This window comes from Sander vitreus, chromosome 16, assembly GCF_031162955.1.
Source record: "Sander vitreus isolate 19-12246 chromosome 16, sanVit1, whole genome shotgun sequence".
NCBI lineage: Eukaryota > Metazoa > Chordata > Actinopteri > Perciformes > Percidae > Sander > Sander vitreus.
The window spans coordinates 12170869-12194481 of record NC_135870.1 but is presented as its reverse complement, the minus strand read 5'-3'; the positions used below and the strand labels follow the sequence as shown (position 1 = coordinate 12194481).

The window sequence follows — 23613 nt, the reverse complement described above, 5'->3', positions numbered from 1 at the left end:
ACACCTGCCTAAGACTTTTGCACAGTACTGTATGTAAACAGAACCAATGACCTTTCAGTAAGGGTCTTTATACCGCAAAAGGTGAAGAATGTGAACACTCGAAGCAGTAACAGGGCCAAATATTTACAGAGCACCAGAGAATCTCTCTGATTTGCATGACATGTGTTAAGGGGCTGAGCTGCTCATTCTTTACACATCATATTTTTTCCATCTCACATTCCTAAAAGCAGAAACAGACCAACAAAAAGCAAACAAGCAAATACCAATTCACTTTTGCCAGCTCACACAAACTTGCCTTCGAAGGTTACTGTTCAAATGGCAAACCATATGCCTGGAACTCGCTCAAGAGCATGTCACATATGTTCAAGTTTCCAGTGATGTGAATGGTTATTTGGCCCCCAGCGATGCATTGGAATTGGTCACTTAACTTGTGGTGACCGTGACTATAGGGTGGGTAGCAGTCAGGGCCAATGTCTCATGCCTGGTTAGAGTACAAGCACTGAGGGGACTAGGCCCCATTCTCTGACACTACCATGCTCTCTCTCCCTCTGGGGATTAGCAAAGTTACTTACACACACTTGACTTACACTGCTGTGCAAGAATAACGGTCCCACATTAAGCCCTTGATCTGCCCTTTTTATCTCCATTGCAACTTAGTGTGGCATAAAGTAGGCCCTCTGTACATAAATACTCTGCTGGTCAGGCAAAAAATTCATCCGTGTGCACCTTTCTGTAAGTAATACATTGTGTTTTATTTATTATTACGGGGCGCCTTGCTGGCACGCTGCCAGAATTAATCAGCTCATGCAGAGCTTATGTGTTTACAGCTGAGAGGTATTTAAAAACAATGTACTGTTTCACCTCAAAAGAGTGTGTGTGTGTGAAGGCATCTCCTACATATCGTACTTTTCTGTGTGTGCACACGGGTTGTCGATGAGGGTTAAGAGTGCAAGTAGGGTTTTAAAGTAATGGAATGGCTGGGAGTGCTCAATTTGGAGTTAATGGTATATGTGTGGGTCACTTTATGGAGAGCATTAAACTATACTGCTTTATACCATGCAGAGGAAAGATGCTAATGAATATTATTGTTGTTGTTTTTTTCAAAAAATTCATAAATCATATTTCACAGTAGGTATTCACAGAATACCTATACAGTATTTTTCCTGTCATATTTTACCCTTGAAAACAGGTGCATAGACTTTCTAAAATAAACAAAATAACCGCACAATTCATTCAAATAAGTCGACGAATTAATTTAACCAATTTTCTACTCAACCATAAATAGATTGTCCCTGCTTTTGCAAGAGATATTCTAAAAGTGGGGCTGTTGCTTTGAGATAGCCACGCTTTCAATGCCCAATTATGCCCTGTGCTTTTCATGTTGGCAGCAGAACAACAGCAACTACAACAAGTTTTAAGTGTGACGTGGCAAAAAGGTACCACCGACAGCTTTCGCAGGACACTTTTTCACTACAACCCAGAGCACAACCAGAGTTCTGCATTTGAACTCTAGCCTCAGGCTTCAGTGAACACAAGTCATTTGAATAAACTATGTCCTTCTCTTCAGTGTTAAACACATGAGACCATTGCACTGAAAAGGTCTCCAATCCAGTCATATAGGTTGTGTATTCACTAGAGAGTATGAGAGCAAATGTGTAAAGGGCGTATGTGTGAAGTCTTGGTTCTTTTCAACAGGTCCGACTGACCCTAAAGTGACACTATGTAACTATTGAGAGAAAAAATATCACATTATTTCTCTTTAAAATGAAAAGTAGAAATGATAAGCAATAAAATGCACCCTTCCTATTATTTCTTATCATTTCTACTTAGGGGTCAATACACTTAGGGGTTATGCATGCACCTTTCTTAAACTGGTATTGCCAGTAGCTCATGGTGCTAAATGTTAGCTAATTGTAAGAAAACTGATGTTGATATTGCTGTGTGACTGAAATGTTACTGACACGTCTCGGATTTTTAACTTGTAGCCTTCGTTGTTGCTATTCTGGAAAAGTTACGGAGTCTCGCTCTTAGAGTTGGAGATGTGTATTTTTGCCCTCTTAAGTCCATTATGCAGGCCAATGGCCTTATCAAAAATGTAGCTGTTTGGATTTAATTACCCATTTATCTTCCTACACTTTCATGAACATTTGCATCTCGTCGCTCTCTCAACTCAAGTGCTGTGAACCCTTCTGTACGGATACCAACAGAATTGACAGTGAAACAGCAGCAGCCTCACTCAAAGTGTAAAACTGATTTCAAACTTATATTAGGGAGAGGGACTGACAGATGTGGTGAAATATGTCCCCCGCAGCTTTAGCAAAAAGCAAATCTGTCCTTAACACTTTTTTCAACATTTATATACAGTACAGCCTTCGTTGTGCAGAAAACTCCTTTACCACTCTAAAGCCCTGGACACATAGAAAGGTTTGAATTCTATTGTCAATAAACATACTGCACCTACAGTCTTGTTCTCAGTGGCTGAAGGCAAACCAAAGACCTCAAGCATCTATGTCAAACTGTTTTGATGTATTTTTTAGTTTCGGCTTCAGAACTTCAGTTACATTCTGGAGCATCAACTCACAGTGGTGGTGTCTTTTGTTGGAAAATCTGAGATGTATTCGCTTTGTTTAAGCTTCGAGTCTCCTACGTGCACTGTGCACCCAGGATGCAGTCGGGTTATATGTTGCACTTCAAAATACACATCCCTTGATGCCTACTTTAAAGCCTCCACATATGCCAGAGACTCGGTTTCGTGTGGTATGAGGTAGTTAAAATGTTCAGACAGCAGAAAGGCAGCAGGTAATTGATAATTTCCTCAAACATCTTCAGCAGACGCTGTCAGTCAGTAGCGTTCAAAGAAAGTAACTGAAAATCTTCCTCTCTTAAAGCTTGTTAGAATGGAGCTACTACAGCATTATATTTCCACACATTTACTAACTCCAAGAGCTTTTGAATTAACACGGTCCAATATCCAAAGACAAGTTAAAACTGTAGTTATTATTACTAGTATTGTCTATTGTTATTTTCAATTAAATCAGATATGATCATATTCAGCATTAATCTTTCAAAGTGTAACAACCACAGCACAATTAGTGAGTCATTGCCTTGCTGCACCCTGGGCCAGTACTTCTCCACAGGCATCAGAAAACTGGCAAATAAAAATGTAATATATAAACCTTCATGTTTAGTTGAGAGTGTCTTTGTGAATTGAGACATAAACAAAGGGTATTGTCACAAACAGTTTTTTGTTCTCTGAGCACTGGGTGTCCAGTGCTTCCAGGCACCACAGGCAGCATTGTTTCTGACATAAAAGGAAGCCAAGGGACAATAAGATTCAAACAAAAAGATAAATACATTGGAATTGAATTTTTTTTTTGTATAATCCAAAAGTAATACTCCACTAAACTTTGGGCTTTAGTTTAAAAAATGGGATATGGGACGGGGTTACATAATCAGTTAAACGGATTAAATGAGAGTGTCCTTAACAAAAAACAACAGCACTGGTCAGCTGTTCAAACAGTGTCTGTCAATGGCAGAGGAAGTGGGAAGTCTTACTGTCGCACACAGTCTTACTGAAAAGGAAATGGTGGCATAAAAAGCGTGTCACAATGGAGACCGCAGTACTCGTTCTCTGTCCCTTCCCCAACAGTTTATTACTTATTGAAGGCAATCTTTGCCCAACCTTTAACCACGACATAATCTTTACCTAACCAGAACCAAGTAGTTTCAGTTGCCTTAATTTCACTTTACACTTTACACTTTCACCTTAAAGATGCCCTGTGGAGTTTTCTCGGTTTTGTTTACTCAAAGCATTAGGCATAACTAATGTGTATTTCCTTCCTCATAAAACATTTGCAAAGCTGTTATCTTAATATTTTATAATTGTGCATTGTTTACATACATATTTGCTATCTTGCAATCTTCTTCTTCTCCACTGCCATTGCAGGCGCATCAATATTGGGTGTTACCACCAGCAGATGTCGGTCAAAGAAAAATGTGAAACCGGCACCAGGTATCGTGTCACACGTGTGATCTTGGGTGTGTATGTGCGTCCTTGTACACGTGCACAACACAAACAAATCAGGAACCCACTTGCAAACATTGTTTCAAAGCGCTACCTTTAACTGTTCAGATGTCAGATCAAACAAATTGTATAAGACTTGCCATTTATGGAGGACCTGTTGGAATGACATATGCTTGTGATGCTGTGTATTTGTCACTTCAGTATGAATCAGTTATCAACACCAAAATATCCAAGTGAGATATTGCAATAGAAAAAAAAAAAAAAAAGAAATACAGTAAAACAAGCTAGACAGTAAGATAAAACGGTGTGTTTTATCATCATACAATGCGTCCCAAATACGTCCATAAAGGTTATTATCTTTCAGAGATTATCAGCTCAGTCAGGTAGAGATGTGGCACTTGAAGAAGATCACCACAATGATGTGCATTTACTGCATTGCACAACCATTAGGCTAACAAGAAGAAGATGAAAGCTAGGTGACATAGCAATGGTTTAATGGCCATGCATGGTAACCCTTTCTATTCAGTTCAGAGGAGGACACCTCTAATGGGGCTCTTCACACTTGACCACTCAACTCTAAGTTGCCTGTGAGAAAAATAATTTTCTTCTTTCCTCTCAAGTGTATAATGACTCTTGAGACTACCAAATGTAGGTGGCTAAAGAGAGAATTAGCTTCTTCTTCTTACTTTATCACTAGCCTGGTGTGCACATTTATTGCTTCATATAACTGTGTTCTTTAATGGGCAATCCCAAGATTGAGATAAGAGTGTACTGACCCATAACTTGAAACAAGATGGCCTCAAGGTTAAAGATAATATGGTGATAACTCAGAGTTAGAGAAGAGGAGGTAGAGGTTAAAATGACTGGAAGGAAATAAATGTAAAGAAAAAGAGGACAAATACAAGGCGATGCAACACAATAAGATTAGGAAGGACGCTGTGGCTGAAAATGATACTGGGATTATTTCTGTGGCTCATCTGTCTAGTTTTAGCCAGCTGGTGCATCGGTGGCAGTGGCATTCTTCGTAGTTTAACATAATCACATTTTACCTTCATATAATGTTTCAGACTAATATTGTATTTCTAATTTCCAAAATGAGTGTTTCAGCATGAATTACCTTGCAGAGTGCAGTATACAATATTGCAACTCTAAGCCTTCACACCTGATATGCACAGTTTAGCTTAATTATTAAAGTCTAATGTTTGACATTAAGCGGACAGTAAGATTTTTCTCAGATTTCTTTACTCTGCTAACAGTTTCAGCATCAATGGTTCTAGTTGATGTATCAGTGCTGACACACAATACATGTTTGACTAAGTCTAACTCTTTTCTAAATACACACAATTTAAATCAGGTTAGCATGTGTGTAGCTAGTTCCAAGTATGTATGTACTGTACAGTGTTGTACTAGAGAGATGGAAAACATATGAACAAAAGTATTATGAATATTTTTCCAACGGCATTGGATTGTAAGATTACAATGAGACAAACAGCATTTTGCACAACTGGAGCAACTAGCTGGTAAAGTTTCATGCATACAGTTATATAATATGGGGTTTGAGTAAAAGAGCGAATTATCATACTAATTATATCTTTGAGATGCAATTGGCAAAGTAATCACAGTTAGCTGCCTTCATGTGTCCCTCAGAGCTTGAGATAAGATAAGAGTTTCAAGGGAGAAGCCATTTATATTTAGACTTCGACAGCAGGGCTGCGTTTTATTTTGTGGAGTGCATCCCAAATACTGAACTCATCCATTAGAGGCATTTTTTTCTATTTCCACAGTGAGGTTTTGTTATTGGGAATTTAATGTGTATTTAAAATATATTTACCTAAAATTGCAGAATTTTTAGTGGTGGTGGTTTATCATTGCCAAACAAAATAAAACTGTACATGCTAGTTTCTGCAAGTGCTTCTACCTGAAATGTGCTAAGCAAACCTGTTGTTCCTTAATAAGAAGTTGGTGCTTGTAGATACATCCGAACAATACATATGATAATCATCCTCGTCCCATTTACCTGAAAGGTCTGTAAGTACAAGTGCTTATGAAGAAGATTATTTTCAGGTTAATGCAATTACCATATGTATGAATATAATGGTCTCGGGGCGTTGCGAATTAAATTGAAGCTGTGTTGTTAGACATTTGTGCATTCAGGCAACTTATTCAGAAGATGCATCTTCTTATCACTTGGTCCTTCTATCCATTATGTATAAAGAACATTGTATAGATGTAAAAAGTTAAACTGCTAATTGCGTTATGTTCTTATTTGAACGGAATCTTGTTCTGGGCAGGAAATAAGACGTGCATAAGGTATTGAGCATGTATTGTTGCAAACTATTCATTAAAAGTTATATATATTTAGTAGGTTTAGTGCTTCCATTTGGCAGCCACACTGTGCTTTCACAATATTAAAGATGTGAGATGTGAATGTGAGACTTCACATTATTTTAAGGATGTTACAGTGTGTCTTGCCTTTTCACTTATCAAATGTTCCCACATGTGTTCAGTGGGGATGAAGTTTGGTGTGGATATAAGATAATCCTGTCATAGCTTTGATAACCCTAACCCTAGTTTTGGGTCACTGTCCTGCTGAAAAATCCACTTAAACCAGACGAGATGGAATACCTGTTCAGAATAGAGTTGTGCTTCTCTTTGGTCAGTGTGGAGTCAATCCTGTGCTAGTCACCGACCGTGAACAACTGACAAATACTTGGGGTGGCATGATTTCAGTTATCAAGTTGAAAATTGATCGCAATGAGCTTTTGATTTCAACTATCAAATCAGAAGTGGGATTGGCGATTCGCACAATATTATTTTCAATCTCCACACCTGCGTACTTGCGCACATCCGGAGATAAAAACAACAAACAGACACAGCGTAGCTTACCAACATTTTGGCTTTCCACGTGAGGGAGTTATGTAAATAAACAATGAAGGTAAAGAATGTGTGCTCCGACGGGACTCCATGGTTCATTTAGGTACATATTGTTAAACTAATGGTGCATTCAATTTTTTAGGAAACTTAAACTGTTGTTGCAAAGTACCCTTCTGCTATCTAGTGGCTCTTATTGTGGCATTGCCGTTTGAATCGAGAATTGAATCGAATCGTGACCTTAAAATCAAATTGTGGATTGGAAGAATCTTGATCTTTCACTTTAAGTTGCCTTTATCTTGCTTTGGGAAAAAACATTATTTGCTCTGTGAAAATGTTTCCAGTCCGCTTTGTCCTGCCCTCTTGTGATGTAGCTGTAGTTTTGCTGTGGGAGAGTTTTTCCAACACCCTGGAGAAAACTTGGCCCCAAACTGCTTCACTGAGCTGTTTTGACATTGTTGTGAACAGGCAGATTAATAATCCAGGACACCATGGTTTTGCAGTTCCACAGATAATCAGACGGGCTCATTGAATAGTGCTATTTACATTACATTACATTACATTTGTACAAATGAAAAGAGAAATATGTATCCATTAACTTGTTGAAAGGGCTCTGTCTTGTTTTTACCTGAGATTAGTTACGATCAGTTTCAGGAAACAATTATCTATTTTTAAATAGATATTAAATATTATATATAATTATTATATAATAATAAAATTCACATTTTCAGTTCCAATTCAGTACCCAATACGACTTTTCTGCATATGCATTTCTGGCACCTAATTTTACACATCAAGGGAACAAGTCTGTGAACCATGTGTATATATGTGTATATATATATATATATATATATATATATATATATATATATATATATATATATACACATATATATATATATATATACACACATATATATACATATATACACACACATATATATATATATATATGTATATATATATATATATACATATATATACACACACACATATATATATATATATACACACATATATACATATATACACACACACATATATATACATATATATATACATATATATATCACACATATATATATACATATATATATACATATATATATACATATATATATATATATATATATATATATATATATATATATTAGGGCTGTCAATCGATTAAAAAATGTAATCTAATTAATTACATACTCTGTGATTAATTAATCAAAATTAATCGCATACATAATTAACGGTGCCTGAACCGATACTTTTTAAGAAAGTAAAAAAAGAAAAGAAAAAAAAAGGGTACTAAACAACAGTTGGTGGCATTAAAGAACGGCTTGTTTATTGCTAAGGCCATATGGTCAAAATGAAATGATTTAATAATAATGTATAACAATAACAATAACTAATTTCAGTAGTAAATTGCTGTTGAACCATCAGATGGGAAAAGGACATTTACAATAACTTAAAATGTACCACGAGACTGTAGTTTACCAGTTTCATTGAACGCACCGTCTGTGTTGGTTCTCCTACGGCAGCTATAGATTGTTACATACCGGTGTTGAATCCTCTACAGTAAAACACAGTGAAACTTTACACCGTTTAGCGTTAGTTGTCAGCATTTTAACCGTGTTTAATCCAGCTACTTGCTAGCGGTAGGCTAACGTTAGCTGCTGTCGAGTATAGTGTTAACTAGTGTCATGTGCAGCGGTGTTTGTGTTTCAGAGCATCAGAGAGAAGTGCAGACATATCAGTGGCACCAGATTTCAGTAGCCAGGGTTGGCAGGAAGAAGATTTTTACAAGTAAATGTTCCAATTAATAATCCAGGCAGAACTTTCTCGTCTCCCTCCTTCATTTTACAGTCCAATGGTGGCTAGAATGGCTCCGGGTCAAACGTCAATATGGAATGGATTAATCTGCGATATTTTTCATAACTACTAAGTTAAAAATTAGTATTAATTAATCAAAATTAACGCGTTATTTTGACAGTCCTAATATATATATATATATCATATATTATATATTTGGTAAAAACACACCTTATATATGTTGCAGCCCTAATGGTCCTTAAAGAGCTATTGTAATATTTAAACCTGGTGGCATTAAATGACTCAAGTCTTATTTGTAGCCCAAGAAATTCTGTCACTAAAAGGAGCCTCCCCAACCTTGCCAATAAAGTAATTTCATTGACCACAACCCATGTGTAAGAATCATTTAAAACCGTGTGTAAAAACTGTTAATCAAGCATGGAAGTGGGCAAATGAAACCTCTCTTACCTCCAAGGGTGGCTGAGATGAGAATGTGGGTTCCATATTTCTTAATGATGGTGTCGATGAACTGTTGAGTAGTAGGTCTGCGGCCCAGCAAGCGTACGCTGCGCTGGAACTCAGGCATGAGTGGCACGGGGTTCCGGATCAGGTCCCTTCTTTCAATCGCTGTGTTCCTCACCTTCCAACGTGCAAATTCCCTGACAATCACAGGACAAACAACTGTTCACACCTAAATGACTTAGTATATACAACCACACTATGAACAATAACAGTAAAACCGCATTAATTACAGTGTGGCACATTAATTAGCCCGACTCCATCTGAGCAAATGCATTTGTGGGAAAACAACACATTTGGTAGTGAACGCTGTGGTCTAGTCTGTCATATAATTAAGATAATAAAAAACGGCTGGAGTATTTTAATAATTTATTAAGCAGTTCTGAGCTCCCAGATCTAAATAGTCACATTAAAGTTAGTTGTATGACAGTAAAGCAACTTCTTTTCAGCTGTGTTCCAAAAAAACGGACATCCAAAAAGAGTGACATCCGGCGGAATTTCCAGCAGAACGAGAGCAATCCCGGAAGTGGAACGTCGTGGATATAGACTACTCTGAGGGTTATGGAAAAACCAAATATCCCTGACCTGAAGAATAAGACACCAGATTTTCTTCAGCTGTCTGTATCGCAAAAAAAGGCCATCTGGTATTGAGTCAGTGGCTAATGCCTGGCACATTCAGGTACTGAAAGTCAGTGATTAGACATTCATATAAGTAGATTTCTTTGTGTGAGAGTTGCATACAAATTGTGTTTCTGTTATAAAACAAGCTGTTCATACATGCAATTCAGCATATTTTGTTTTTTTTCTGGGAAAGACAAAGCAAAAGAAAACTTTTGATGTATTGGTTCCCTCTAAAGGCATCATCATTTTAATGCAAATTGAATCGGAAACTGTGATTTTCATCACCATCTGTTCTTTCTGTCAATCACAGAAATGTTTTAATTTCCATATGGATTGTGCACATTCTCACACACCACTCTCAAACACACATGTATTTGCATGCTGATCTTTCATTAGGATCAGATGTGTGATACATGGGATCACACTTTTACCTGAAAGGCATGATGTACACGTGTGATGCATCGTATAGACAGGTGTACACTCTTCACACTGCTGAGATGAGCACAAAACTAATTATTTTTAGTGTATAGACAGGGGAGGAATGTAATTTCTGATTACCGACTGATAGTTTTAAAAGCATTTCCTCAAAATTAGATTTGGATTGAATTTAGATATGTTTAATGATGCAGACTTCAGTATATGAACAATGAGCCCAATTACGGTAAGTGTGTGACTTAAAGTGCAACAAAAGCTCCATCTGATTAAGCACAAACACACAGCTTTATCGTCTCAATAAGATCACCCTAAAAGCCTGCTCTAATTGAAATCTGACTTCTGTTCAATTAATGCATATAACGTCTATGGAAAAATCAACCAACAAAGCAGATACACTAAACGATACAAACACACACAAACACACACCAACACAAACAAACAATACAAACCACAGAAGATTTTAGCTATTCTTTCTGCTTTTTTTTATTGCATTTTAATCGTATTGTAATATGCATTTATATCTTGAAGAAATGAAATGGAAGTTTGCTTGGTGTCCACTGAACTTCATGAAAAAATAGAACTGAAAAAATAGAATAAGGAGATTTGAAAAAAGGGATTTTACTGTTCTTGTTATTATGACAATAGTTGTTTTTTTTAGATAGACTCAAGGTTGTTTTTGTCCACAAGAAATCCTGCATCCCCATCCAAAGTTCTGACATCATTAGTATTAATCGGTAACAATTAAATATGGATATTAAAAGCAATCCTACAACCTCAAGTTTGATGAGATTAACTCCTTGAATCAGTTAGCTTAATCAATTAATTTATGTTGCAACACAGTTTTAGTGGATGTTTAAGTTGAAGTAATTTTACACAATTATACATTTTATCTGTGTAATCCTATTTCTACGCACTGTAGAGAGCAATAGTGGGTCTGATGTCTGTGTTCTCTGCTTTCCTTATAACTGCTGGTGAAAGGTGCAAATAAATTCCTGCACACCGTCTTACTTTTTTCATTCAAAAAGTAAGCAATGTGGAGAAAACTACAGCTTTCTATCAGCTTCTTCCTCCAAATCTTTTCCTTCGCAGCCCTCAGGAGCTCCTACAGATAATGTAATGTGAATTCTCTGACATGCAGTCAGCGATGTGTCAGTCTGCCTGACCACAGCTTGACGGCAGCACTTTTTAATGCTCTATTCAGCACTCTTTATTAGCGTTTACAGTTGGATTCCTTTCTGCCAGACGGCTATTGCCTAATCACACAACTTGATAATGCAGCCAACATTTTAAAGATAATATCTTGACAACTCTCAAGGAAGATGTAACTTTACACATTTAGTACTACCAAAGAGGTGAACATATAGTGACAGAATGGATTAATGAATAAATGCTTATATAAAAGGCTAAATAAACTGACAGGAGAATGACTCTGTCTGATCACACATCATGTTTTCTAGTCAGATATTCAATAAATGCTTTGTGGCTGATTTTCAGAAGTCTTCCTTTTTAGAACTTTGCAATTCCTTAACGTCGCAAAAACAGATCTCATCTGGCGGGACAGGGCTCACCACTCATACTAGTACATGCTGATTCAGCTTCCATTCCCGTTCCACAATTCAGCTTTAAGATGCACGTTGAATGTTATTTCTGAAATCTCGAGCAAACATTCAAGTCAGGGAACTGCAAAAGACTTTCCGATTTGCAGCAGATGTACCAACATTTCTCCCTTTTTATTATTTTCCCAGCTCTCTCACTGTATCCCTCTCTGCTGCCATCTCCCTCTCTATATCATTTTATTTTCAGTGAATCCTCCTCATGGCTCCGTCACTGCCAATTATTATATAAAACTTTATATGGCAGCCATATGTACTTGAGCCCTTCTGCCCCAGATTAGGCATGCCAGCAGATAGAACCTGCGACATGATTCAGTGCTTTACTTCACAGCTCCAAGACTGGTTTAATGACCTATCAAAGGAAGTTAAGATGAGATATATGACATTGCAGCTGCAAAGAAGGAAAATGGGAGCGTAGGTGATTATTGCTTTATGGTATTCAAGTAACTCGTGTGGGAGTTTGGGGACATTACATTTGCCTGTGTGGAAGTGTCTGTGACCTCAGAAAATACAGAATACATGATACGGATGTGGCCGGCCATGAATGAATACTTAATTCATTTAAAAATACTTACTGTAATTTACAGTGTATTTAGATGAATAATTTAATGGTGGAGGAGTCCCATTAGGCATACACTGCATTGATCAAACATACATACAGTATATTCATGTATTCTAATAAGCAACATTTTGGCATTTAAAAAAAAGAGTTTGAGCTTGATGATAGAGGTGTATGTTTTTCTTCTTCTTTGAAGAATCAGCTAAAGTTAGTTAATCCCGCCAGTGCCCTTATAGAGACCACCATTTTATCTGATTCCTTTCCAATGTTTGTCTTAGTACAGTTTAGGCCAATATACATGGACAGTGGTTGCTAGGAAATACATTAACTTCCTCAACCTCAAATTGATCACAATGAATCCGAATGAGCATGTTTTTCAAAAGAGATGATTTGCTCTAATGAATGTACTGGTTGCTCTAACATGTCTGCTTCTACTTTAGACCCTAATCAAGAAACAGCCTGAAGAAAAGTAATGTGTGGAGCACACTGATTGTAATGAAAATGTACTGTTTTGGTTTTTCACATTAAGCTATCAATCTACATCTGGCTCACTAGTTACAAAAGAAATGCAAGATAAATAAAAAACAAGAATATATCAAGGCAAGCAGAGAAAACTCAAGGCAAGTCTCTCACAGTGAACACCTGAGCAATAATGCCAGTAAAAGTAGTTATGTTTTGCTTTGGATTTCTTGCATGAAATATTGAAATGAACTACTGACTATTACTGTCTGTCCTTGTTAGAGCCAGATTAGAGAGAATACTCATAAACATACTTAAAAAGTCATGTTTATATGTATAACTGGGATGGCAGAAGGAAAACAAATTAAAATAATCCATTAACACATTTCTGCCAGTGTGCTAGATTTATTATTTTGCACTAATTTGATGTTTTCAAGGGGTTTAACGATTCATGTATTGCATCAATTCATCAACTGTAAATTATGCCAATTCAACTGCAACATTCTGCTAAAAGAAATAAACATTCTGACTTCAGTAATTAACAGAAACATTTCTTTAAACAAAACTATTTGCCATTTTGAATAGCTGATGATGCTGTTGACCAGGATATTAAAATAGTGCTGCTATACATTAAAGTTGTAATCCATATGATTTTCATGAACTCAAACCTATTTTTTTCTGAAGTAGCCATTCAGTGTAGTTAAATTCAGTTATAACCTCATAGTAGCTTTTATTGTTAGAGGCAGGGTTCGCCATTCCCGCACTGGATTTAGATTGCCTGTTGCATTATGTTCGTTCTCCAAACGCTGTATCACAGCTGTATCACATTACTGCTAAAGCAAACCAAACATTTCCTACTCCCGCTGCTTCACATTAAAAGGGTTCAATCGGGAGACACAAGGTGGCTTTTATTGTGAAACAATCACAGGAAATTCCAATGCAGTTTTAAATATTGCAGGGAGTAATGGAACAATACGGATCCAGCCACAGTCAGCTGTTACATGAAGAGTTGCAGGCACAAGGCTGCACAACTCCAACTTCAAAGCAAGGTAGCCATCGCCTTTGCTGTGCCCTGCTGCTGCGTGGAAAATTACTCCTTCTATGTGCAGTTGGAAATCAGATTGTGGTCAGTATGTTTGGCTGTACTCTATATAGATAACTGTGGTGGCACAGTTGTTCTTTTGTTGTATGTTTTACAAGCAGCAGCTACAAATAAATCGGCAACTTGTTTGATTATTTGTTGATAACTTTTTTCACCGGACACAATCCGGAGCAGTATTACTGTGTGTTTAAATCTTTAAGGAGTACAATAAAATCCTACATGACCTTTATCACTCAAACTATCCACTCCCACATATAAACACTAACCTTTTCTATTTAGCACAAATACATTATATATGCCTTCAAAGTGCATTATCATGCATAAAGCATTGTATAAATCACTATAAATATTTACAATGACAACATTGTCTTACAAAAACAGTTACAAGACATTAAAAATGTGATAATACATTTCCATGTTAAGTGTAATTGTGTGTGATTGGTTGGACAGCAAATAATTTACTCATTTTGCACGGGTCATAAGGTGTCATAAATATCACGTTGCTCTTCGCAACCATAATTGCTGGAAAGTGTTGCAATGGCATGCCATCACACCTTCTAGGCAGCATGTTGTCTGCTTCAATTAGAGTTGGGCTGTATTGACATCCAGTAAATATTCCCTAAAGCTCTGACAGGGACAGGAAATGGCCTTCATACAGTGTGTCACCACAGGCACTTTGTTGATCCTGGCGCTAGAGCCCAGATTAAAAAACCTTGAGAGAGCATGACAGACATTCAAAGTGGAAGTGAGGTGGCACAGAGGAAAGAGGGTGTGACGACCCTTCCCAATCTGCCTGCCTGTCATGTTCTGCTCCTTTGTCTGCAGGTACTGGGAGTGGGCGGGTAGGTGGAGCTGGGAGGGTCGTCTGTACCTGGCCATCTGGGCGTGGCTTACAGAAGGCATAAAAGACTACTGCTCCTACTGCATCTATCCACCATTTTGTTCTTTGTTTGGTTTGTTGCACCTTACAACACACATCACACCATTCATTCACTCATCCACACATGGCAAACACGACTGATGTCTTCTACAATTACACACCCCACCGTTACATTTATGTGAGTTAAGTTGTGTTATTAGTTTATTTCGTTAAATAAACTACTTTTTGGTTAATCTATCTGTGTGTGACCTCCCTTTTGTTGCCGGCCTTGAGCCAGACGGTAACAGAGGGGCACAGTTTTTCTGAAAGAAATTCTCAAATTTATTGAGTGGGAAACTGGCTCGGAAGCACCCACAGACAAAATGTTCGTAAATCACATCAGAAAACAATAAAAACATGAGTGTCAGTAAATTACAGAACTTGGCATACTTGGATTCTTGTTCACCTCTGTCCTCCTCTCATACTGAATCAAAGTCCTTACAGTTAAATGCTGTACATGGATATGTTGCTCTGTTACATCTTGACCTTTGTCAGTCTGTGGTAAACATCATGAATATCTGACAAATCTGACCTGTGCAATTTTTCTCTTCACTTTAGGCACACAAACAGCCATTTATGATAAAAGAAACTAAATAAAAATGTTACACAGAGCTATAAACACGTAAGTGTTATCAAAACACGCTGACTTTATTTGAAGCAGACAAGATGCTGTCATAAAGGGCAGCAGTGTGGCACACAGCATTTTACAAGAAAGATTTAAAGGATGCATTGGCTGTAGAAAAAAGGCAAGAACAAAAACAGGCCAAAATAAATCTTATAAAATGTTTTTATATATATATATATATATATGTTTGAGTTGATGTACTGTGTGCACATCTCCTTGTTTGACTGCAAATTCTTAGCAGCGCAGTCTTTAAAAATAAATCTGTGTTAATAAACCACTTGGTGGACATTTGAAGCATTAAAGGTACACTATGAGTTCCTCCATGGTTTCTGCGCAATTTCATTTTTGTCTCAAATCGTAGGCATCTCTCCTTGATCCGCTAGCTGCCTGCCCCCTGAATACATTGTGAAAAAGCCAGGTCTTGGGACATTCCAGCCAATCACCGACAAGATGGTTGGGGGAGGGGGTGCTTTTAGAGCAGCAGCCTTAATTTCAGTGAAAAAGACGCACTAACCCCCACCCCCTCCCCCAACCATCTTGTCGGTGATTGGCTGGAACGTGGTTTGTTGTATTTTTGTGCACAGTCTGTGCCCCTAGTGTTTGCTTGACGTTTACGACCCCTGTGTTGTCTCCCAAGACCGGGCTTTTTCACAGTGTATTCAGGGGGCAAATGGTGTGTCTCTTGGGCTTCAAAGTAAAAGAATAATGACGGAAGTCAGCTCATTGCACATTTTTGAATGGATGAAGATATTTGGTCTGTAGTTACTGAACTGAAGCATTATTTAAAAAAATCCCAAAGAGGAAATAAACGTGAGCTTGAATTGAATCTCAGACTACTGATTTGAGAATACCTTAAATGTGAAAATGTTTACCTAGAGTACTTTTGCTTTAAGTACTAAATTCAATTATAAAATAAAATAAAAACATCTAAAATCTTTGTCATGCAAAAAATACCCTAAAAGAACCTTTCTTTCTTCATAGCATCAAGGTTTTCATTCATAGATAAAGATACAATATTTATTATGCTGGAAGTATAGGATATAGGATATAGAAGTACATTCACTCTGCAGTCATCCAGTTGTGCGTGTCACCTTTCACACAATACATGTTGAGTCAGTTCTGCTATTCTTGCCCATATTCCCATGATACATATTTGAATACAAGGATAACATGATAGAAAAACTAAAGCATTGATTTTAATGCTTTGATAAAGGATGAACCTTTCATTTTTTGTCATTTGTTCCACTACTTGTTTGTTAAGGATGGTTTGACTAATATTTCAATTGCTGGTTGAAAATGATACAATACATCAATATTTTAGTCAAATGTATTGTTAGAAAACAAAATACTCTGGAGGGTAAAAGTCAATTTCCAACAACCAATCAAAGGAGTATAGACATCAACAACTGCTGTATTTCCAATCCCTGCCCTAAAAATCTAAATCAGCTACAGATGGGCTAAGTTTGTAGCAATTTTACATGCTAAAAGAAATGCTTTCTCAGAGGATTGCCAAACATTTATGCTTACAGTTCTGCGAGGCCATTTACCATTTCCACATTTTCTGTATGATATGAAACTATTTTAACATAACATTGTGGCACAGAAGCAGTGCTTATGCGAATAGCCTACTGCTATGATTAGCATAAACATAATGATCCATCAAAACAACTAGTAAAAAAAAAGAACTCGTAGAAATAGTATCTGAAATAGTATCTGCTCTCAGTAAAAGCAGAGTATGACTTTTTTTTTTCTTCAAAACTTTATAGGGGTTCAGATGCATCTTATCAGCTCCTCTGTTGTATTTACTGTACTCGCTCACTCTGCTGTCTTAAATTAGTATCACTGGCTTTTTTATCACGAAATTGAATGAGAGGTTAGGAAGTAAAAAATCGGTCTGCTGGAAAGGTTAGGATGATTCTTTTGTTGTGGACAAATTGAAAATTAAGCTGCTACAAGTCTAAAATAACGATTGGTGCAATGATTTAGAAATGAAAAGGGTTGGGTAATATAGTACTGTATGAGCCAAATGACTGGGGGGGGGGGGGGATCACCGTCACTATGATGATCTCATTTGTCTATGGCCATAATACTTATTAAAATGAATTAGCAAATGGTCACACATGGAGATTTTGCTTCAGAGCATCCTACATTATTTACAAAAGACCATTAAGCATTCCTGAGACATCACTGATTGAATCTTTGCCACACTGTTCTTTGTAGAGCAATATTTAGCTGACTGATAGTGGTGCACCATGAGTGCCTCGACACAAAATGCTGGCAAGCTGCAAAGACTGGGGGAGACTTTGATCCAGTAATGGTTATCCCCCAATGAATGACTTTGTGTAGCAATTTCGTCTTCCCACACAGTATTGACTTATTTCCTTTCATTCTGTACATGATGTTCCCACACAGAAACGATGCTGCATGATCTCATCTACTTGCATATGATATATTTCCAGGGATGTAAGCAAATGTTATGTTATTACATCTAGATCACCATGTGGCCCAGCAGGGTTTATGAATGACCATTTGTGTCACATTTCAAAGGCTGCCTCCTTTGAAGAACAAGTTGTCAAGGCTACCAACAAGGGGCTTCAATGATTTACATGTTGCAGTAGCTTTTTCATTTGTCCAGTTCATGTGATTTACCAGTGATAGATGAGCACCCAAGGACAAACACCTGGTAAATAAAACTTCATTAAGGCTGTCCTCGACGTCACAGGTATAGACTGCACGATTAACAAATGGCGTACTATTGATCGTGGCATACTACTTTAAGGACTGCAAAAGATACACTGCTCGTATATTAAAAAATTGGGCAACAAAGTAGTATTTATCAACAGCATTCCATAGTCTTTGGAAAGGGTAAGCTTTGTTGACTTTGTTGCAGGAGATAGTCCCTAAAATAGGGCACAAGCTCTAGTGGAGTCATTGATTGTTTCAATTTCTCTTTAATTTCATTTATCATTAAGTGTATGTATTGTCTTGCTGTGAGTACTATGTGGATGACATTAAGGTTTAGATACAAAATCTATCTAGCATAATTTGCTACAGTACAGTATATGCTTAGGTACGTGACATACCTCCGTTTGTTCCGTAAAGTTAAAAAACTCGCCGTTTACATTTTATTATTTTTATATCCTGGGTGAAAGCCACCACCCAAACCTTCAACTTTTATTTTAAGTTATCAGAAAGACTGCATTAGCCCTAGCCAAGCAGAGCTAATCACTGCTAAGCTAGTGCTACATCCATGGCTACATATCACACCTCCTGGTGAGTCCCCACTGCCCCGCAAAATAACATCACTCAGTTCAGGAATGCCAATAAAGAAATAGCTGACCTTAGGGAAGATGTTCGTCGGTTGTCTGAGGAATTAAAGACTAAAGGCGCCCTGCTAACCGCCTACTTTGATTTGTCCCATGATCAGTCGCTGCAGATTTCAACTCTCTCGGCGGCTCTCCAGGATACGGCGCCACGGGACCCGCGTCTGTCCTTCTGCTCAATGCTGAGCCACCGTTCGTCCTGGACAGAGGTGGTCCGCGGCCGAAAGAAAGCCTCCCCTCTTCTTCTCAGCCTCTCCAATCACTTTGAGTTGGGTGTGAACCGATCTGACAGTCCTGGCTCGTGATCGACGTCTGGGGCTACTGCAGCTCCTTCTCCAACGGTGTCTAGTGGCGTTCACATGGCTCTATGTCACAACCGCACGGCCCCTGTGGCAGCGGCTGCCGGTGTTGTGGCTCCTTCTATGGCTGCCTGACGTCTGAAAACACACTGGCTTTCCCGAGGTAGAGGGCTGGTGGCGTACCTGCGGCATCTTGTTCGAACGGCTCTGCATCCCCTCCACGGTTGTCCGGTGATGCCTGGGGTCTCTCCGCTGCGTTGTCAGCTCACAAGCGGCCATGACAGGCGAAGACTTCTGCCTTGTGCGAAAGCTTCTCAAAGATGCTGTGATCAGGTGCTCTGGTGGCCTCCACTGCCTGGACCGCAAAAATGAGTCTATGCCTTAACTTCAATCTTCCCCACTGAGTAGGCAATCTCCCTCTCCTTCTTCTCGTCTATGTTCCCCTGAGACCGTCACTGAATTTTTTCTCCCCGATACCGACCATCAAAATAACTCCTCGTCCTCTTTTTCCCCCTACCACTATTATCGGCGACTCCATCACACGGGGCATAAGATAAGATATTTTTAATGCAGTCACACACTGCTTTCCTGGAGCCAGGGCTGCAGACATTCTGATTAAACTTGTGGATCTGATACCCTCACTCCAGACCTCCATCAAACGTATTGTGGTCCATTGCGGAGATAATGATACCCGCTTTCATGAAAGTGAGCTTACAAAACGGGATTTTAACCTTCTTATTGATGCGTTGAAGAGCACTGGAAAGTGTGTTTTTATTTCTGGTTCACTTCCGTCTGTTGGTCGCGGAGCGGGACATTTTAGCCGACTCCTCAGCCTTAGAACTTGGCTTCAGTCTGCCTGCAGGCTCCACAACATAGGTTTAATTCGACAATTTTAATTTGTTTTGGGAACGCCGTTCTCTTTTTAGCAGAGATGGAATTCACCCCAATAAACGGGGCAGCCAAATGCTCTGCGGTAATCTTCAGCACGGGCTCCAGACTCAGACATGTGACTGACTGTTTACATCTTGCGCACACGTGCACAAGCACATGCCCCAGTCACACCCCTCTTCCTCTACAGCAGTAGAAGCATACGTTACCCCTGCAGGCCCACCTTATCAGTTACTACCTACTCTCCCTTGTCACCTTCTGTAAACAACCACCTCATGAGCTGCTCTGATCATCACGGAGCTTGTCTAATGTTAGAGCATGACTCACTTAAGAACAAACCCTACACAAGTCAGGGAACTGGTCCTCAGTCCAACAGGGCAATCAATTGTTATACCCCCACCTCCATTATCATTCCCACAAGAATTACAAACATCCGAGGACATCATCACTCCCCTGGCCGCAGAAGACGAGGAGTCAACTATGGTAATCTCTGTTGCCTTGACTGTTCAAATGATCGAATAGGATCAGCGCGGGCTGTTGATACAATCCCTATCAAATTCGCATTGTTGAATGTGTAATCATTTTCAAACAAAACATTCATTTTGAATGACTTCTTTCTATCACGTGATCTAGACTTTTTATTTGTCACGGAAACTTGGCTGCATGTTGGTGATCTAAGCCATTTCACTGATTTCTCCCCTGGTGATTGTTTTTAGTTCTCCCAGATCCACTGGCAGGGGTAGGGGTTTAGCGACTATCTTCAAAAATCACTATAAATGGTTGTTCTTGCTCAACTCTCTTCATTTTTAAGTGAAAATAATGTCTTGGAAAATTGTCAGTATGGTTTAAGCACAGAAACAGCACTTCTTAAAGTGCTAAATGATTTTTTGCTGTTCGGTGATGGAGGAGATTGTGCTATTTTACTCTTGCTGGACCTTAGTGCTGCATTTGACACTGTTGATCATGCCATCTTGTTGGATCGCCTTCAACATAGGGTAGGGATCCAGGCTGTTGCTCTACAGTGGTTCAATTCTCATTTAAAAAATAGAAAGTTCCATTCTTCACAAACATAACATATCTTATCACTGTTATGCTGATGACACACAGCTGTACCTGCCTCTAAAAACAGGTGATAACAACTCTTTAAAGTCCTTTTTTCACTGCCTGAAAGACATTAAGTGTTGGATGGCAACAACTTTCTCCAACTTAATGAGAGTAAGACGGAAGTCATGTTGTTTGGCCCCCCGAAATTCAGTTGACAAACTTTCGAAAAATGTAGGGACTTTATCCTGTGTGTGCCCTTTTGCCAGAAATCTAGGTTTCATCTTTGACCCAGCATTAAAATTTGACAAACAAATTAGTTCTGTTGTCAAATGTAGCTTTTTTCATCTCAGGACTATTGCTAAACTAAAATCATTATTACTCGTTATTCATGCTCTTATTTTGTCTCATATTGACTACTGCAAGTCCTTGTATTCTGGGATTTGCCACTCATCTTTATCACGCCTGCAGCTTATCCAGAATGCGGCTGCTAGATTGTTGACTGGTACCAGAAGGAGGGATCATATCTCACCGATATTGGCTTCTCTTCACTGGTTACCGGTCAAATATAGAATATCTCCTTACCCTACATCACTCCTCCAGGAACCTAAGATCATCTAATCAGTTCCTTTTAGCTATTCCACAGTCTTGGATGAAAACAAAGGATGATCGTGCCTTCTCCGTTGTGGCCCCGAGACTCTGGAACAACCTTTCCATTCATATTAGGTCCTCCTCTATTGCAGAGATCTTTAAGTCTCGTCTTAAAACACATTTTTATTCTTTGGTGTATTATTTAGTTTAGGGACATTTGTATAGAAGTGTGTTGTTTGTATGATGTTCATTGTGTCTATATTTTTGTCTTCCTTTGTTTTTATAACATAATATAACTTTGTACAGCACTTTGTTCAGCCGAGGTTGGTTTTAAATGTGCTCTGTAAATAAATTGACTTGAGGTATAGCATTTGAATTGCCTTGTTGGTGAAATGTGCTATATAAATAAAGCTGCCTTGCCTTAGGTGGCTTTCTAGCTAAAGCTCAATAGCCTGAGAAGAGCACAAAAGGCAAACAAACTTTTGGTAGGTTCAGAAAACTTAAAGTCAGATTTACATGTAGTATTAAGTTATGTATTTGGGGAAAGCCTCCAATATCTGAGAACATAGAAGCCTTGTTCCTGTGCTGCCACAGTATTGTGCAGCAGCTTTATGGAATGAAAGAAAAGAAAAATCCCAGGCCTTTCATGGTAATAAGGAGGCTAGGCCCAGTAATAAATCAAACAGACAGAGATACAATTGAAATCCTGTATGAATTTCAACCACCAAGAACCATTCAAAATATTACAGAATTAATCTTAATCCTATGCTCCAGTACACAGTGAAGGACTACAGTACGCAGAAAGAGGTGGGATGTTGTTTTGGATGGCCTGAGCTGTTTCACTTGTGCTTGTTTTATTTATTTTCAATACTGGCATGGGCCCGGTTTCTAAACACAGCAGTGTAAATACTACAGGAAATCTGAGAGGCTATTTTGAAATTCTATTATAGTGCTGCTAAAAAATAGATACCATCAGCAGAGAGGCCATGTAAAAATATCCAAGTGACTGTTCGAAACTAATGGGTTTGGATAAAATTAGGTGTGTGTTAACAGTAAATCGTCTAAGACTCACTGTCAATGTTCCCACATGTCTGTCAACTCAATGATAATACTGTACACTGTCTAAGAGAGATAGTTGCTTATCTTTCATCAAGTATAGACACATTCAGTGAGGCAACTAACATTCTTGACAAGTGTCCTTATATGCACTTTTAAAAATATGATGACAATGAGATCTTTTATAAGATATATCTTATAAGTGGTCTTAAGGCTATTTAGGGCATTTAAAGTGAAAGCTATTTGAAGGACTGGACTTTTGGCTATAATATTGTTGCTATGCTGCCAGAATGATCAATTCTTTTGACTGGCACAATAGTGGAAACCAAACTGTCAAGGACTATAGCAAAAATAGCTTTTCTTTCCCTTAACCTTTGTCAAATGTGCAAATTGCCAACATCTTTCCAAGTCGTGATGTCATGCAACATGGTGCCTGCAGAGTCCATCTGTGTAAAATGGTTACACAGGAAGGAATTAAATGACAGAGTAAGAGAATCAGTTGTGTAGAAAGGATTATATCAAGGTTACTGATGTACAAGATCAACACACAGAAATGGATAGTCTGCCATCAATCTTACAATATGGGGGCTGAGTTTTGGTAGATTTGTTTTCTTCTGCCAACTTTTGAATGAGCTGGCAAAATTCCATTTCAGTTTCTCTTAAAAACATTGTATTGGTTTATTTAGTAAAGCTAGTTGTGAGGTCTAAACACAGATAGAGAGAGGTGAAGAGAATGAAATAGAGAAGCCTATCCAAATCCAGAAATTAATCGGTGAATTTTCTTTCCATTAACTGCACTGCTGTTTGTATGAAGCGCTTCTGAAAGTCTTTTGGCTGGGTCATCATTTTATTTAATTTAGTGTCTGCA

General features: G+C 38.3%; 1 protein-coding gene across 1 annotated transcript in view; it reads right to left on the bottom strand.

Annotated features, from left to right (window-relative positions):
- brinp1 (bone morphogenetic protein/retinoic acid inducible neural-specific 1) overlaps nt 1–23613 on the bottom strand; it is a 126108-nt gene that overhangs the window by 63486 nt on the left and 39009 nt on the right. The window contains exon 3 of the mRNA XM_078272104.1: nt 9164–9354. Coding sequence (XP_078128230.1) covers nt 9164–9354 — 191 coding nt within the window. The remainder of the gene's footprint in view (nt 1–9163; nt 9355–23613) is intronic.